The 16604-nt window shown below is 47.5% G+C and overlaps 2 protein-coding genes across 4 annotated transcripts in view; both read right to left on the reverse strand.

Moving 5' to 3' along the window:
* Positions 1 to 321: 321 nt before the first annotated feature.
* LOC115781947 (BTB/POZ domain-containing protein kctd15-like) lies at positions 322 to 7816 on the reverse strand. Of its 2 annotated transcripts, XM_030731900.1 has the most exons (6): positions 7483 to 7816; positions 5263 to 5438; positions 2925 to 3069; positions 826 to 1128; positions 510 to 680; positions 322 to 476 (listed from the first exon to the last, which is right to left on the reverse strand). In XM_030731900.1, the coding sequence occupies exons 1-5, from the start codon at positions 7507 to 7509 to the stop codon at positions 519 to 521; spliced, it is 813 nt and encodes a 270-aa protein (XP_030587760.1). In that variant the 5' UTR covers positions 7510 to 7816; the 3' UTR covers positions 322 to 476; positions 510 to 518. The 2 variants fall into 2 exon arrangements, with proteins under 2 accessions (XP_030587760.1, XP_030587759.1); XM_030731899.1 differs by having other exon boundaries at positions 322 to 680.
* Positions 7817 to 10731: 2915 nt separating this feature from the next.
* The window catches only part of LOC115782391 (carbohydrate sulfotransferase 8-like), a 66781-nt gene continuing 60908 nt past the window's right edge, over positions 10732 to 16604 (reverse strand). For both annotated transcript variants that reach the window (XM_030732574.1, XM_030732573.1), the window contains exons 3-4: positions 14511 to 14551; positions 10732 to 13981 (exon numbers count right to left, since the gene is read on the reverse strand). In XM_030732574.1, the coding sequence (XP_030588434.1) occupies positions 12953 to 13981; positions 14511 to 14551 (1070 nt within the window). In that variant the 3' untranslated portion in view covers positions 10732 to 12952. The remainder of the gene's footprint in view (positions 13982 to 14510; positions 14552 to 16604) is intronic.

The raw sequence follows: 16604 nt of genomic DNA on the forward strand, positions 1-16604 counted from the left end.
TGACGGACTGTCCCTTTTATTGAAGGTCAAACAGGAAATCCTCCTCCTCCTCTTCACGGCGGCTGCGTGTGATTGGATGTTGAGCTCTGTGGTTGAAATGCAGTTTGAAAGTTTCTGGAAGGTTTTTAACGCTTTAATGTTCGTCTGTCGCGATGGCGTGGAGCCCTATGAACTGTACCTGAAGGACAGCATTTTTGGGACTATTTATATTTCCTACATTCTGTATTCACACCTGACGCCTTTCAGGCCGTTTTACAGTCGTTTGTACCTTTGCAAAAAAATGAAATAAAGAAAACGAGAAAGAGGGCGGAGCTCTGTGTGGCTTCTTTTTATCAGAACAACAGAGTGGGCTACAAAGACATTAAATGTACAAACAGCACTTTATAAAAAAAATCTAATTACACGTTCACTTAGAAAATGGAGCTTTCTGTATTTACAGGACAGCTGAGCTCCGCCTCCTGAGGCCTCAGCTTCACCTGTGCTCAGGTGTGCACAGGTGACACAGTCACTGCTGCGCTTTAGTCCAGAGGCTCCTGTTTGATACGGATTGGCGTGCTGGTGACGGACTGGCTGTGCCGCAGGTCACGACACAGCACGTACTCGCTGAACTGGGACGAGTCGACGCCGCCGCCGCAGGACGCCTTGATGCCGAAGCCCTTCAAGAAGAGACGCTCGAGGACCTGCGGGGACACACGGAGACTCGGGTGAGACGTTAGAGCCACCTGAGCAAGAACTAATCTGCCTCTCCTCATTTCCTGAGGACGTGGTGAAAGTTTCTAACAGTGAGGTCAGCGTGTCAAAGTTCTGTGACGCGAGCGGACTGACCTGCACCGAGTTGAGCCTCAGGTACCCATTAAGAGGGAAGCGGATGACGTGGGTGGGGTCCTGGTTCCAGCCGGCGTTCACCGAGTTGCACATGACGTCTCCAGTCTCGGGGAAGATCTCCTCGATGAGGACCTTCTCACCGCTCAGCGCGATCCTCTCGCCCAAGTCGGGCGTGACTCGGACCACCAGACACTCGCAGGGCGCCACCCGCTGGGCCTCGCGTTCCGCCTGCCAGCGCTCCAGCTCGCGGACCATCGGAGTCAGCTGATAGTACCGAGCCTCCTCGTACAGCTGGGGGAAGTCCTGAGGGGGGAGAATTCAAGACCATGTGACAATAATCAGCCTCCTCTCCTCCATCTCCTCCAAGTGGCGCTGCAGCGCTCCTACAAGACTACCAGCTGCAGCACCACACAGAGGGGGCAGCTGAAGGAGATCGAGGACAGCAGCAATCTGACCACATGACCTCGTCATAAATGAACTTATTGCACGTTTCCTGTGTGGGTTTAGATCTGACTGAGCCTTCCTGTCCGCCCGACCATCTGCAAACGGTCAGATCAGCGTTTCACAGCTGGAGGCCAGAAGAGCTCCACATGAAGGTTTGATCCACACAATCAGAGAGAGGAAGTGCAGCAGGAAGAGGAGCTCCACATTACCTTCGGTCTCTTTACACTCTTCCTCTTTTTTCTCCTTCCTCTTCTCTCCACCTCCTCTTCCTTTTTCCTTTCTTTCATTCCCTTCTTTCTGTCCTGTCTCTTTACTTCCTCTCTTTCCTTCCTTTTTCTCTTTATTTCCTCTCTTCCTTCTTTCTTCCACTCCCCTTTCTTTCCTTCCCCTCATTTCCTAAACGCATCTCCTGACCTTTACTTCCTGACTCTATTGGTGCTTTTATTCTGAAAACCTGAGCACACTTTATTTCCTTTCCCTCTCATTGTTCTGACTCTTTCTCTCTGACACTCAGATGGAGGTTTTTTTTCCCCCTTGTTGCCTCAGGCTTCCTGCTGTATCAAAGCCGCCTCCTCCTCCTCCTCCTCCTCCTCCTCCTCCTGCTCCTGGTGGAAGTGTGGGGGGGCGGATATGTTTTTCTAAAGAGGCGGTGTGTCCGCGGGCCGTCTGACTCATCCTGAGCAGAATAACTCTCACTAACTACATGCACAGAGATGAGAGGGAAGCAATATGCTGCAAACACACACCTCCCGCTTTCATTTAGTAAAACACACACTCGCCTGCGCCGCCGCCAGCGTCAGCGCTGCGCTGCCGAGTCCGAGTTAGAAGACTCGGAGACGTTTGACCCGCAGCTCAAAGCTCCTCCTCAGACATTCAGGTGCGTGCTCACCTGGCTCACCTGTTTTACATTTTAAGGTTTCCCTCCTCGGCAGGAAAGCGATCGGAAACAGCACTTCACATTTTTGGAGTTTTGAACAGTTTCCTAATGTTTTATTGATCGAATGATCGAATCCACAGATGGTCCCAGAGAGCTGAGAACGCTGGTTTAAGATCTTCTGTTAGGCTGTTCTGTCTCCATCCTCATTATCGATCAGCTCAGGAATTTTTTTTGATGAACTGTTCAGTTCTGGCATAATTCACAAAAAACAGTGACTTACTTTAAATTTGTGAACTTTGCCCATGAATGTAAACATTCAGAAGCCGTTTCCACAGAAACAGTGAAATCAAAAATGAAATTATTCTCTCCTCGTCTCGCTGTTGTGCTCAGTTTGTTCACACCCTGAACATTGAAGGAAACCACTGGTTTCCAATTAAGGATCAATACTGCAGGATTCCCTGTGACCTTTAGCTCGAGGGCGCTCTGAACAGAGGAGGAGGGAGGACACGGCGAGCGTCTCGTCGCGCTTCTTTCTGGTTTGTGGATTTCTGCACAGACGTTTCTGCTGAGGTTTCCGTGCAGCCCCACAAACCTCTGCGTGGACAAACGGCGCCACAGCGCACACGTTTGTTTCTTCTCAGCTGGATGCAGTTATCTCACGCTCTGCTAATGGATTTCCCAACATCTGCTTTAAAGATAATCTGATTGGTCTAAAACATGAACTCACACACAACAGGTTGCAGGTGTTCACCTGTCCCTGGAAGCTGCAGGTTCTTACCTGGAAGTCTTCAGGAAGCAGCAGCTTGCAGGTGCGCAGAAAGCTGAGGATGTAGCGGAAGATGTCCCCGTCTCTGTCGATGAAGTAGTGCTGCTTCAGACTGTCCAGCACGATGGGCTCGGCGCCGCTGAACAGCCGGCTGATCCTGCGGAGACCAACACGAGAGGTCAAAGGTCAACAACAATAACGGCAGATCTGAGGCTTCACTGAGGCCAGGATGATGTCTCAGTGTTCCAGGTTTTGTATTGGTCTCATGTATCCAGATCACATCGATTCCACCTCAGGAACCGTTTCAGGAGACTCAGAAACACCAGACCGACCTCCTGACCTGCTCTGAGACCAGAAGCTTCTTCTGTCAAAGGAACAAACTGAACTTTAAACCCTCATTTCTGGCTTATTTTTAATCAGTAAATGTAGAAAATCCTGTTTTTATCCAATAAACTCAAACTTGATTTTCTTCTTTTTTCTTCCCATCAGCTCTGCCATAAAACACACTCACGAACAACAACAACAGAAATGAATCCATAAAAGAAAAACACTAACCGGAGGAGCCTGCAGGGACCTTACAGAGCTCAGCTTGGAAAAGCAAATGTGTTTAACGCAACATTCGGATCATGATTCTGGCTGCAAAGCTGCCGAGCAGGCAGGTTTAAGGAAACAACTGGATCCAGACTGGGATCAGATCCAAACTCTGATCCAGACTGGGATCTCTCTGGACTCAGACTGGTTTTAAAGAGCAGGACAGGTTCATGCTGGGGCTTGTGCTGATGTGTTTAATGGAGAACATCTGAATCAAAGGTGTTACATGAATCTGATTAGTGATGATGATGTCATCGATCCGCCCTCGATCATTAGTTTTTGTAGTGACAGGCGCCGTGTGGTGTTGGAGGACGCTCATTTGAAGCTCTGCTCTAAATGCTGTGAGTCACTGAGAGGACGAATAAAGTTGGCTGATTGAAACATGATGTGTTGCTGATGGAGGAGGAGGAGTCTGAGCGTGCTCAGTGAGGCGGATCATATAAACTGTGCAGGAGGATTTCTGACCTGGGGTCAGCTTTCTGTGGAGCCTCTCTGCAGGCTGAATCGCTTTTTCTTCTCTTGGTGAATCAGTTGACTCTTCGTCCTCCTCCTCCTCCCTCCAGGCCTCCTCATCACCTCCTCTGTCCTCCAAAAGCCAATTAAAGCTCTTCTGCCTCCCTCTCAGCGGAGGATGAACGAGGACGCCACCGTCAAACTTCCTGTTACACTCCTATTAAAAAAACTGAAACTACACCTGCATGTTTGTATTCACATGTATCACCCTCCATCCATCCATGTTCTTCTGCTTCTCATATTTTTAATAATTTTAATAATAGTCTAAATTACTTTCATTATTATTGCTAGTATTATTATTATTATGTTACATTATGATTATTTTTGTTTTAAGCCTTTCTTTTAAGTGGGAAATGAAACCCGAGTTCAGGTTTTTAGAGAAACAGGAAGTGCCAGGGACAGAAACAGGTGAAGGAAAACCATCCAACCCTCGTTCCCCTAACATAGATCTGTGTCAATATGTACCTGGCTCAGGATGATCAGGTGGGTGGATTCAGTCACTTCCTTTATTAGATTTTCATTTGAATTTCCTTTAAATGTTTTTAATTTCTGTCATTTAACTGTTTGAGATATAAATAATTGGAAGCCTTTATTGTCATTTACACAGTAAATATGAAAAAAAGCACTTCATATATGAAAATTAGTAAATAAAAAAGGTACATATGATGTGGTGATGAGGTAATGTGGCAACAAAATGGCAGAAGATGTATTTTATTGTTTCACAGTGACTTAACCAATAATAGAAAATCCTGCAGAGTTATAATTATTATTATATAAGCTGACAGATGCTGCAAACAGCTTGAAGTGGGTGCAGGAGGTGCAGAAATGCTACATTTTTGTTTCTTTATCATTTTTGTTTGAGCAGAGCCGCATCGATTGTGGATTTTTAGGGCAGAAATGAATACGTGACATTTTTACACCCTAAAAATCAGAATCAATCCCATACAAACTGGTCTGTAAAGAAACTGCATATATTCTGTTGTTACTGTGCCAATGACACCCTCCTTTATGTCTCTACGAACACTTCCTGTGCTCTCCTCCAGATGTCTGCAGGTCACCAAAACCTGGCTCTGCTGATTGGCTCGAACACTTTATTGAACCCCACCCACTATTTTCCCCTTACTGTCCTCTGGTCCCTCTTGGACCGCCCACAATCTTCACCCAAGGACCCAGAATGCCTTTCACCTCCAGTAAACACATTTACAAGCCCAGGTGTTCCTGGCTTGTTCTGACTTATGTGTCTCACCTGGACTCGGGGAACTTGGTGAGCGTTGCCAGGCTGCTGGTGTACATGTGACCCCCCACGTCGATGTGGACAGGGGCGTTGGCCTTGGTGAGCTGGGCGGGTGACGGGATGCCCTGGGCAGTCATGGGCGACACAGGTGAGCGACTCAGAGACATCCTGGACATGCTCCGCCCCTCCTGCCACAAGTAACAGGTCAAAATCCAGAAGAGACATGCTTTTTATTTTGAAAAGGCTTCATCTGGATTTAACCAGGTGTGTCCAACTAAGGTTACAAAGCTACAGGTTATCTTATTATACTCGTTTCAGCAGCTTTGCATGATTCACGGTACAAAATAATCATTTATCTCAAACTGTGTGAAATAAGCTTTTTCTTTTGTTCCACCGCTTTAAGCCCCGACTTCTGGGTCAAATTAAAACTTTTACACCAAGGTAGTGTGGATGAAAATGCTCAGCTCAAGGCTGCATAATGACAACTTCCATCTTTTATATACAGCTTATGGCCAGCACCTTATTCCCCAAACTGCAGTACCACACATGACCAGTAGGGTCATGTTAAACCTGCCCCACAGGTGCTGTAACTGCAAAACCCTCAGAAACCCTATGTTGTAAGTTACGCTGTAATCTGATGTGCACTGCCTGTACAATGATTGGCTGCTTCTGCTGTTTTTCAAACCGACTACAAAAGAAACTCCAATAGAATAGAATAGAATGCCTTTATTGTCATTATATAGGATGTACAATAAGATTGGAGATCCACCACCAACCAGTGTTTAGGTGGTGAAACTGCTCTCCACTCATTTATTACTACTAAAGCACCAAGTGCTTTAGTAGTAATAAATGAGCTATAAAGCCCTGATCATACTCAGTGGCGGACAGGTCCCTGTGGTCAGAAACAAAAAGCAAAAAACTGGAAGGCCGGTGTTCATCCTCAGTACCCTCCTGACCGTCACTCCAGGCGGAGAGAAAGTATAATACCCGCTTTAGTGTACCAGGGTAGGGGGCAGCTCTGTAGTCAGCTCCATCTTCATCTCTGAGCAGAGGTTTTATTAAAAAGATTTATTCAGTTTGATTTTAATAACTGAGGCCGGTACTGCGGCGTTCAGGCTGAAGTCTGTCATTCATGGAGCTGAGCCGGATTATGGAGGGGGTGGGGGTGATGAAACACAGGACGTGATGACCTGGGGGTCTGCTGGGACACACTCTGGATTAACCCCCTCCTCCCCTGCCTGTCTCTGGGATATGAAGCGGATCTTTGAAGCATGAAAGGTGAACAGGAGGCTGCAGCTCGGTCTGCGCCCCGCGGCCGGCGCACCGCCCCGGGTCACACCGGCGCAGAACCCGGCCCCCGCCCCCGCTCCCGCCTGCCGCCTGCCTGTCTGCCCGTCTGTCCACTGGAAACTGGTGCGTTCAAATGTCAAGAATCAGCGCAGACGCCACTTTCTCTGCAGCTTTCAGCTCATCAGACCTGAGATCAGCTGAGGAGGCGCGTCTTTAAAGGAGCAGTCCGTCACTTTAATGCAAACCGCGAAATAAAGAGTTCACCTGTGACCTGCACGTGAGGTCAGGTGTTTTAAATCCACATGCAGCTTTAAGGTCCGGTCCGGAAAAAACAAACCGCTTTCAGTCCCAGTTAGAAGAGCTCTCGCTTCAACCACCACACGCCAGACTCCATTAGAAAAAGCCAGCATTTAACGTGTCCCCGCTAATCAAAAGAAGTCAGGTGTCTCCTTACCTGAGTAAAGATTTCTTCTCCACAGGTTGCGGTCTTTTGGTGAAATCTGGATACGAAGACTCAGTAAAGCGCGGCTGATTTTCAATAATCTTAACTTTAACCACAAAATTACGGAGATAACTTTCGTCCAAAGCAGCGGATCAGCCGGTAAAGATGGCAGAAAAACAGTCGAGCTACCAGCAAAAGTTCCGATTATGTTAAAAACATTTTCAATTTCGAAATATTTACCTGTGCCGAATTAAACACCGTGTTATAGCATTGCCATAAAATATAACGTTTTGTTCTGTGGTAGCTGCGTTTGTCACCGGTAACACGGAACATTTAAAACCGGCATTTTTTAATGGGAGTCTGTCGGTGAGGACTGAGCAGTGGAGCTGGTCGGAACGGCAGAAATGTGTCTGAATTTCTAGTTTTCACGTCGTAAACTTTGAAACTTTGCAAATGAGTCTTAAAGAGGCACCTGTCCAGCATCCCCGCAGCGTGCTTACCTGAGAGGAGACCGACACAGAGGACATGGAGGGCGGCGTGAGAGAAAGGTCCGTCCCACGGCTTCAGATCTCTAGATCCCGGCTGGTCTTCGCTGCGCGTCCTCTGGTGTGAGTGTGAGGAGAAACGAGTCCGTCCGCGTCTCCAGAAAGAGGAGGGCTGAGAGAGGAGTGTCGCCCGGGGCCCTCCAGACCCCCCGGGGGCCAGGATTAGGTTACAGGGCGTCCCGATCCGTCCCTGCCAGCCGCGCGGAGGAAGGTGAAATCCTGCAGTGTGGGCCGCTCTCCTCCCCCCGACAGCTCCTGTATTTCAGCAACATCAAACATCCCTCCGGCTCCGGAGCCAAATGACGTCTATCGTCATGCATTATGCCCCCCCAGCCGCCCGCAGCCAAATGCGCCATTTCAATTATTGCGCACTGGTAGATGGAGATGTGCGCCGCGAGGCTGCGCACACAGAGCTGCTTTATTGTGCTGCTGTGAGAGGAAAGCTCCGCTCCGCTCATCGGGAACCATTTTGAGCTGCAGAGCGCGCGGGTTTACGCACAGAGACCTCCATCCGGCACGGACACTCAGAGCTGAGAGTAACGGAGTACTCCACTACACGTGTGAGCTTGGATCCGTATCAGCTGCCGCCTGATGGAGAAAGGTTTGAGAGACATCACAGAGAAACCTCCTGAGGATGAAATATGAGGACTTAAAGAGCGTGTTGCTGTAAAAACAACCCAAACACGGTTTATAGTCACATTCATTTTAATAATGAACATATCCAAGAATTCTGCTGTATTTGTCTTATGCTGAACGATTAAAGGTGCTTTTTGTAGTTCCTCTAACCTCCAACGGTCACCACTAGGGGGCAGTGGTTTCCCCGTGGGTATGTTGATTTTATGTTTGCTGCTGTTTAAATTTCCAAATTAATTTTTATCTTTTTTTATATTCTCAGACTGTCACTGTAAATAAAAATGAGCTGGTTACATACAGTTTATACTGACTCACTGCGTTTACTGCAGTTCCTTCAACCAGGCGAGTCAGTTACAGCGCTGTGAACAAGTATCTGTCCCTTCCTGATTTCTTAGTCTTTTGCATATTTGTCACACTCACATGTTTCAGGTCATCGAATATATTTTAATATTAGACAAAGATATCCCGAGTAAATACAGAATACCGTTTTTAAATGATGATTTCATTCATTCAGAGAACTAAGCTATCCAAACCTGCCTGTGAGGAAGTCATCACCCCTAAACCTGATACCTGGCTGGTCCACCCTCAGCAGCAGGAGCTGCAGTCAGGTGTTGGTGATACCTGTCAGTGAGTGTTTCTCATCACTGTGGAGGAACTCTGGCCCACTCTTCTTTGCAGGATTGTTTGAATTCAGCCTCATTGGAGGGTTTTCCAGCATGAACGGCCTGTTTAAGGTCAAAGCATCTCAGTCTGATTTAAGTCCACACTTTGACTCGGCCGCTCCAAAACCTTCATTTAGTTTGAGCCATTCAGAGGTGGACCTGCTGCTGTGTGTCTGATCATCGTCCTGCTGCATAACCCGAGTGAGCTTCAGGGCTCCAACTGATGGGCGGACGTTCTCCTCCGGGATCTTCTGGTAGCAGAGTTCATGGTTCCATCAGTGACAGCAAAGCAGCCCCAGACCATCACACTCCCACCACCATGTCTGACTGTTGGTGTTCTTTATGAAACCCTGTGTTAGTTTCTGCAGATGTAACGGGACTCAAACCTTCCAGAAAGTTCAGCTTCTCTCGTCAGTCCACAGAATATTTTCCCAGAAGTCTCGGGGATCATCCAGATGTTTGTTGGCAGATGTGAGCCGAGCCTTTGTGTTCTTGTTGGTCAGCAGTGGTTTTCTCCTTGGAGCTCTCCCATGGAGGCCATTTTTGCCCAGTCTCTTTCTGATTGTTGAATCATGAACTCTGACCTTAGCTGAGCCAAGTGAGGCTGGCAGTTCTTTAGATGTTCTGGGTTCTTCTGTGACCTCCTGGATGAGTTCTCGATGCTCTTGGAGCAATTTTGGTAGGTTGGTCGCTCCTGGGAAGGTTCCCACTGTTCCAAGTTTTCTCCATGTGTGGATAACGGCTCTCACCGTGGTTCTCTGGAGTCCCAAAGCCTCAGAAATGTCTCTGTGACCCTTTCAGACTGATAGATGTCAGTGACTTTGTTCCTCAGCTGCTGCTTCAGATCGTGGATGATGTGCTGCTTTCTGAGATCTTTCAGCTTCACTTTGTCAGACAGCTTCTATTGAAGGGATTTCTTCATTTAGCAGGTCTGCAGTGATCAGGTCTGAGTGTGGCAGCGAGGCTGAACTCAGCTTTCCAAAACATGTTTAATCAGAGTTAACGAGGGGGACGGTTACTTTCTCACAGCACTGTGTAAAGGAGCTCTGAGGATTAAATGGAGGCGGAGCTAAAAGTAAATATGAAAAGGTGATTACAGCAGCAACATCTGGAAGCATCTGTATACACACACAGGTAAAAGTCTGCCCCCTGGTGGTGACAGTCTGAGTCAGATGTGTTAAACTCACTTCAAATTTCACTCATTAATTTTTGTGCAACAAATATTTATTTATTTGTACCTGTAATGAAATCAGGCCTTTTTGTTTGGGGCCTGATTTGAGTCAGTGTGCAGATGTTCCAGATATTTTTACTGTCTTCAGACTGAAGCGCATTTCTTTGTTTTTATGAAAATTCATGTGAATTTTCTCCTTTTGTTCAGAGAGAAAATATGAAACACAAAATGCGCCGGGTCACCTCTTCATGCCCCGGATCAGACAGACTGTAAACTGAAGGTGCTGTTCATAAAAACAGAAAGAGGAACATCTGTCTCTCTGATGGAAAAGCAGCTGCTCAGGTGTTCTCACCTGCTTCAGTGATTTAGCTGCAGTTCCTGCTGTAGCCACTAGATGTTCTCACAGAGCTGCAGGTGGACCTCAGGTATCCAGTCTGAGCCTCAGGTGAAGAGCTCCAGTTTCAATAAGTTTTAATGACGCCAGACAAATAACAATAAATCATAAACACTCTGATTTACTGCGTGTGAAGTTTGAGGAGCATCCACTGTCTCAGCTGCTGGTTTGGGCAAAAGCTTCATAAACAGGATTCACACCTGTTCTCTGACAGACCTGAAATTAAAACACACTGAACATGAGGGTCAAAGGTCAACCTAACCGTGCTGTATGTGTCAGAATAAAAGCAGAGCCTCCAGGTTTTCAAAGAGTTTCACACATTTATTGTGCTCACAGAAACAGAGTAAATACATCAGGTGAGATGGCAGTGTTAAGGCTTCGAGGTCGTCTCTGAAAATCACCTCAAACATGGTTACAGCATCGCCTCCTCACTTCCTGTGTTCCTGTTGGAAAACATGCTTTAGACGGGACTCGATGCAGTCTCAGGCACCTCTCTGACTTTAACCCGACATGTTTAAACTTCAGCGCTAAACTAGGCCACCCCACAGACTGTATATAAAAGAAGGACGTAGCCACTACACCCTCAGGTCCTCCCTTGCTTCCTGCTCCTTTCTGCCTCTGATGGGACCATAAGACTTGAAACTAGCCACTAAGACTGGAAACTCAGCAGGTCAGTGTTACTGAGGTCAGAGGCTCATTTTCTCACCCTCAATACAATCAAACCAGAGGAGTCGCCCCCTGCTGGACACTGGAAAGAATGCAGGTGTAACAGCCATTTTTATATACAGTCTGTGAGCTTCCATAAAAGAACGAAAAATACCTTTTTTACTGTGAGTGGATATAAAGTTAGAGCCAGGATCAGCTTCATCTCAAATTTCAGGCTGCAGAGGGATTTCTTCCTCCTCCATGTTACAGAGTGATGAACTGTGACGTAAATGGTTCAGATCAGATCAGACCGAGCTGAGCTGCTCACAGGGAAATATTACACAAACATGATTCATCCTTTCTTTAAAATGAGCTGATCTTTAGCAGGAGTCCTCCTGCAGCTGGTGAGATGACCTCCTCCTGATTAGGAGATAGTGAGGATGAACCTGCCTGAGCGTCCTTCAGATTTAAGGTTTCATCTGTGTTAAAATATTAAAATAATCCAGAGTTCAGTTCCTCTGTAGCTGACTTCACACTTCCTGTTTCCTGGAAAATTTAAAATTCCTGTCATAAATTCAGATTAACTATTAAAATCAAACCGCATCCGTTTGTTCTGGTCACATTTTTCACAAAAGGTGTGAAAAACAAGCTGATCTGTTTTCTGTGTCTGACTCACTGATGAATTAAAAACATTCAAATTGTGCTCATTAAACGGCGTCTGCTCCTCTTCTCCTGCAGGAATCTTCTGTTTCATATTTGGCACTAACCTGAGCTGACTGTCCTCACTGCTCCAGCTCACCTGCTCTGTCTGCTCACCTGTCAGGAAGGTTTTATTCTCTGCTCACAAACATCCAGAATCTCCTGAGAGCTGGACGCTCATCAGTGGTTCAGGGAGGCTCTCGGAGAAACTCGAGCAGGACCTGAAGGTCGACCTGCTCTTTCAAATCGTCTGAAAGCAAGAAATAAACTCAGTGAGCTGCTCACAGGAAACCGGCGGCTCCCGGAGTCGTTCTGCGGCTCCCTCCTCAGTCCTACGACGTAATTCACAGGGATGCATCGCTTCAGTGCTCGATGGTGGAGGACGGTGAACTTCGACATTTTCGATGCTGAACTGCACAAAGAACCAAGCTGCTCTCTCAGGATATTTGCATCTTCTTCTTGGGATCTTGGGGTCATCACAGTGGACCATCTGACTTCATCCCCCCCATCCATCCTCCCAACCCTCTGCGTGTCCTCCTACACTACATCCATGACCCTCCTCTGAGGTCTTCCTCTTTTTGTTCAGTATATCTCTCTCTCCTCTGCACATGCTCAAACCATCTCAGCCTCTCTAATGGCCGTGCAGGACCATTTGACTAACTGTGATTTGATTGGCTGACGTATGCACCGTTGCTTCAGAAGTTCAATTTCTCTCAAATTACGAATTAAAAATTAATGACGCGTGATGTCGTCCTGTTCAAGTGTGAATCACATCCACGTGAGTCCTGCTTTAATCTTAGAAAAATGGACATTTCTGAGAATTTGCTTTGAATTTGGTCGCTCGGAGCAGCTCTCAGCTTTCTGGGTATGAACCCTGGAGCTCCTCCCTCTGCTGGAAACGGCTCAAACGTCTCAGAGCACGGGCATCAGAGGAAAAAAGTCAACACAAACTTCACAGAAGTCGTTAAAGAGAAGGCGGTCACAGACACACAAACATAAAGATCATTTCTGAAGCTTTTTTACACCTCCACCTGCACAGGTAAAAACAAGCTGAAATATACAGATTATCACCCACCACCATTACCACCCATGTGTCAGCGCTCAGTCTGCAGCGGGATCAGAGCTGCTCTTCAGGTTTTAACTGGCCGCTCGGACACATTAAAAGATCCAAAACATCTTCCTCCAGATCCTTCCTCATCACCAGCTGAGTGCGGCGGCGGCTCAGTGCAGGTCGTCGAAAGGCTTCGGGTAGCCGAACATCAGGTAGTCCATGTAGTAGAAGTCGAAGGCCTTCTGCCTCTCAGTGGAGTTCAGTTGTGAAAAATATTTTTGTGTGATTCTGGAGGAAGTCCTCTCTGCCAGGGGGTTCCTGTCTTTGAAGTCTGGGAACGAGAGGTTGGCGGGTGCCCCGATGGAGCGCAGCAGGAAGTTAGCATCCTGCTCCAGGCTCTCAAACTTCCCGATGAAGTTGTACTGCAGGAGGCAGGGGTTACACAGCGAGCTCACCGGCTCCCAGTGGATGTCCATCCCCACAGGCCGCCGCACATCCAGCAGGTACTGCACGAACTCCCTGAAGGTGACACCTGTACCAGTGCGCAACGCGGTGCGTGTGGCGTTGGCTCGGTACCTAGAGATGATGGGGCGTCCAAACACGGGGTGGTAGTACGAGTTGGGGCTCTCAAACTTGTCCCGAAACGCTGACACGAGGCGCTCGAAGGGCTCCCTGACAAACAGCACTTTGGTGTAGGAGCGCAGTCGCTCAGCGATGTCGGCGTGACTGTATCTGTCCAGTCGTTGAAGGTGGTTGGCGTAATGCGCCACATCGTGGGGAATGTCCTGTGTGGATTTGGCACTGCCGCCCAGCACCATCAGCACCCGTTTCCAGTTAGAGCAGCCGGCTTTGGGCACCTCGCAGTACAACAGCCTGGACCGCTCCTCCACGTAGATCCGTGACACCTGCCGCTGTGACACGGGCTGACCGTCCACGCCCGGCTGGTATTTGGTGCAGATTTCAGTCAGCAGGCGGCGCCGCGATTTCTGCGTCCTCACCAGCCACTGCTGCAGCAGCGCCTCCTCTTGGCCCGCGGGGGTACTGGATGCTGCCACGCTGCTCTTCAGCAGCAGCTTCCTGTGGCGTTTGGTGAGCGGCTGTTTGGAGCCAAGCAGTGAGTCGGAGAACAGCGAGGACGAGGACGGCTGCAGACGGCGTGCAGGAGGAGAGACTGCTGCACCAATGTTTGATGCTGCTTCCTGTAACACACACACACAGAGGAAACAGAGGGTGTTTCACCAGCGACCATTTCCCATCATGCAGAGTGTTACCTGCACTCTGCACCTTTTTCTGCACGTAAACTCTATTTATAGTCAGCACCATTTTATGGCAGACACAAGCAAACCTGTTTGTGTGCGTAGACAGGAGCTGTTTCAGCAGGAGGCTCACTTATCAGGAGTCACCAACCGAAATCAGAGCTTTGGAAAAACTGAGATTCACTAACTTATTGTATACAGTTCTGAAACAGAATGGGCTCTTTCGTACTTATAATATAAATCATGCATGAATCTCACAGAGGACTATGATATGAACAGAGATGTAGTAATACTGGCTGTAGACACTGGATGGAGCTCTAATCTTTATTTTATCTTCTTCTTTATCTGATTGTTTATCCCTTTTTTTTTTTTTTTAAATGCTGTACGAGATGAACTGTACAAGCGATGTGCTGCTGTGTGAGTCCAGCAGGTGTCGCTGTGCAGCTGTCAGTGGAGTCTGAGCTGCACTTACCTTCTCTGAGGGCCACCTGGGAGTCTCCAACACCTGCACACCTGAGAGAGAGAGAGAGAGAGAGAGAGAGAGAGAGAGAGAGAGAGAGAGAGCGTTATCAGGAGCAGAAGTATGTGGACGCGTACACAGTTTTCAGCTGTTTAATGAAGCTCCTTCAGAAAGTGCAGAGCTTCACACTGAAGGACAAACACATAAATAACACATGAATGGATTTATTCATCAGGAGGTTAAAGGTTCATATTTATCAGAGCAGAGGTTTAGAAAACACATTGCTGCATGTGTGAGAATAAAACTGACTAAAAAAGTGATTATTTTGTGTTTTTTAGGATCCATCCATCCATCCATCCATTCGCTTCCGCACATCCTGTTAAGGGTCGCGGGGGGGCTGGAGCCTATCCCAGCTGTCATAGGGCGAGAGGCAGGGTACACCCTGAACAGGTCGCCAGCCTGTTGCAGGGCCAACACAGAGGGACAGACGACCTTTCACACTCACATTCATGCTCTCATTCACACCTATGGGCAATTTAGATTAGCCAATTAACCTAACCCCAGTAAGTGCATGTCTTTGGAATGTGGGAGGAAACCGGAGTACCCGGAGGAAACCCACGCAAGCACGGGGAGAACATGCAAACTCCACACAGAGAGGGAGAGGCCTGGGCCAAGGTGGAATCGAACCCAGGCCTTCCAGATGGTATTCTAACTGTGAGGCAGCAGTGCTAACCACTGCGCCACCGTGCTGCCTATTATTATTATTTTGTGTTTTTTAGGATAAGAAAGAAAAAAGGAGGAGACTTTAACTGTGGTGATGTTTTTGAATGGGCTGAACGTCCTGCAGGAAACGAGCTCACAGCATCGAGCTGAAATATTACAGAAAGCCAGCAGCTCAGAGCATGTGTGTGTTTGTGTGAGCGTGCGTTTGTGTGTTTCTGTGAGTGTGTGTTTGTGTGAGTGTGCGTTTGTGTGTTTCTGTGAGTGTGTGTTTGTGTGAGTGTGCATGATAAATGTTGAATCCAGTTCAAGGTCCAGCAGCTTCTTCAGTACAAACTCATTTTTCAGCTTCCTGATGAAACATTTGAGTTTCCCACAGGGTGACGCTGCCTTCATCCTCTGAATGCTCTGAGGAGGATGAAGATGATGTGACTCATTTGCTGTGACCTTCATCATCCTGTGGATGAATGAGCCTGCTAGAAACCCGTTAACCTGAGCATTTGTGCGGTGGACCTGGAAACAGTCGAGTTTGGATGTTTTATAGTCGGTGTGCTCAGGTTTGATCGTGTTTATTCAGCTCAGGTCTCAAAGACACTCAGAAATACTGCAAAATAAATGAATCACATGACCTGTAGGCACCAGCGATGGCACACGAAGTATTTCAAGTTTCAGTGATTGCAACGAAACAGCCGGACGTATCCCAGGCCTCCATCCAGGGCACCCACAGTCTGAGTCACATGGTTTCTGCGTGTGTCTGCATGCATGTGTGAGTCTGCATGCATGTGTAAGTCTGCATGCGCGTGTGTCTGCATGCATGTGTGAGTCTGCATGCATGTGTGAGTCTGCATGCGTGTGTGAGTCTGCATGTGTGTGTGAGTGTCACCTGGTCAAACACAGTGGTAACATTGCTGGAAAAATAAAAGCACACTTCCCATAAACCCCTCTGCTTCTTCAAAGGTGTGACCTCTGAACTCTCCAGTGTCTCAGACACAGGAGGGCATCTTATTTTGAAATCACACCAGCTTCTTGTGGTATGTTTGAGTGTGTGTTCATAACGGCCAAAATAAACCACACACACACACTCTAATATACTGTCTCAAAGTCACAATTTCCCCAGAACATGCATCACACACATACATGTCTATGTTGCTTTGTGAAGACCTTCAGTCATGTGATACATTTCTAGGACCCAGAACCAAGCTCGTGTGAAACTAAGGACTAAATGTCCCCGCAGGGCAGAGCTGTCTGAAATTTAAACCAACGTCACCCATAATTTAAACAAATCTTAAACTAACTTTAACTCCAAACCATCCTTCTCCCTGAACTGGCTGACCTTGTGAGGACTTGTTGTTGTTTTGTTTCCTATAAGAGTCCCTGCAGAGAGAC

This window comes from Archocentrus centrarchus, chromosome 6 (assembly GCF_007364275.1).
Source record: "Archocentrus centrarchus isolate MPI-CPG fArcCen1 chromosome 6, fArcCen1, whole genome shotgun sequence".
NCBI classification, from domain to species: domain Eukaryota; kingdom Metazoa; phylum Chordata; class Actinopteri; order Cichliformes; family Cichlidae; genus Archocentrus; species Archocentrus centrarchus.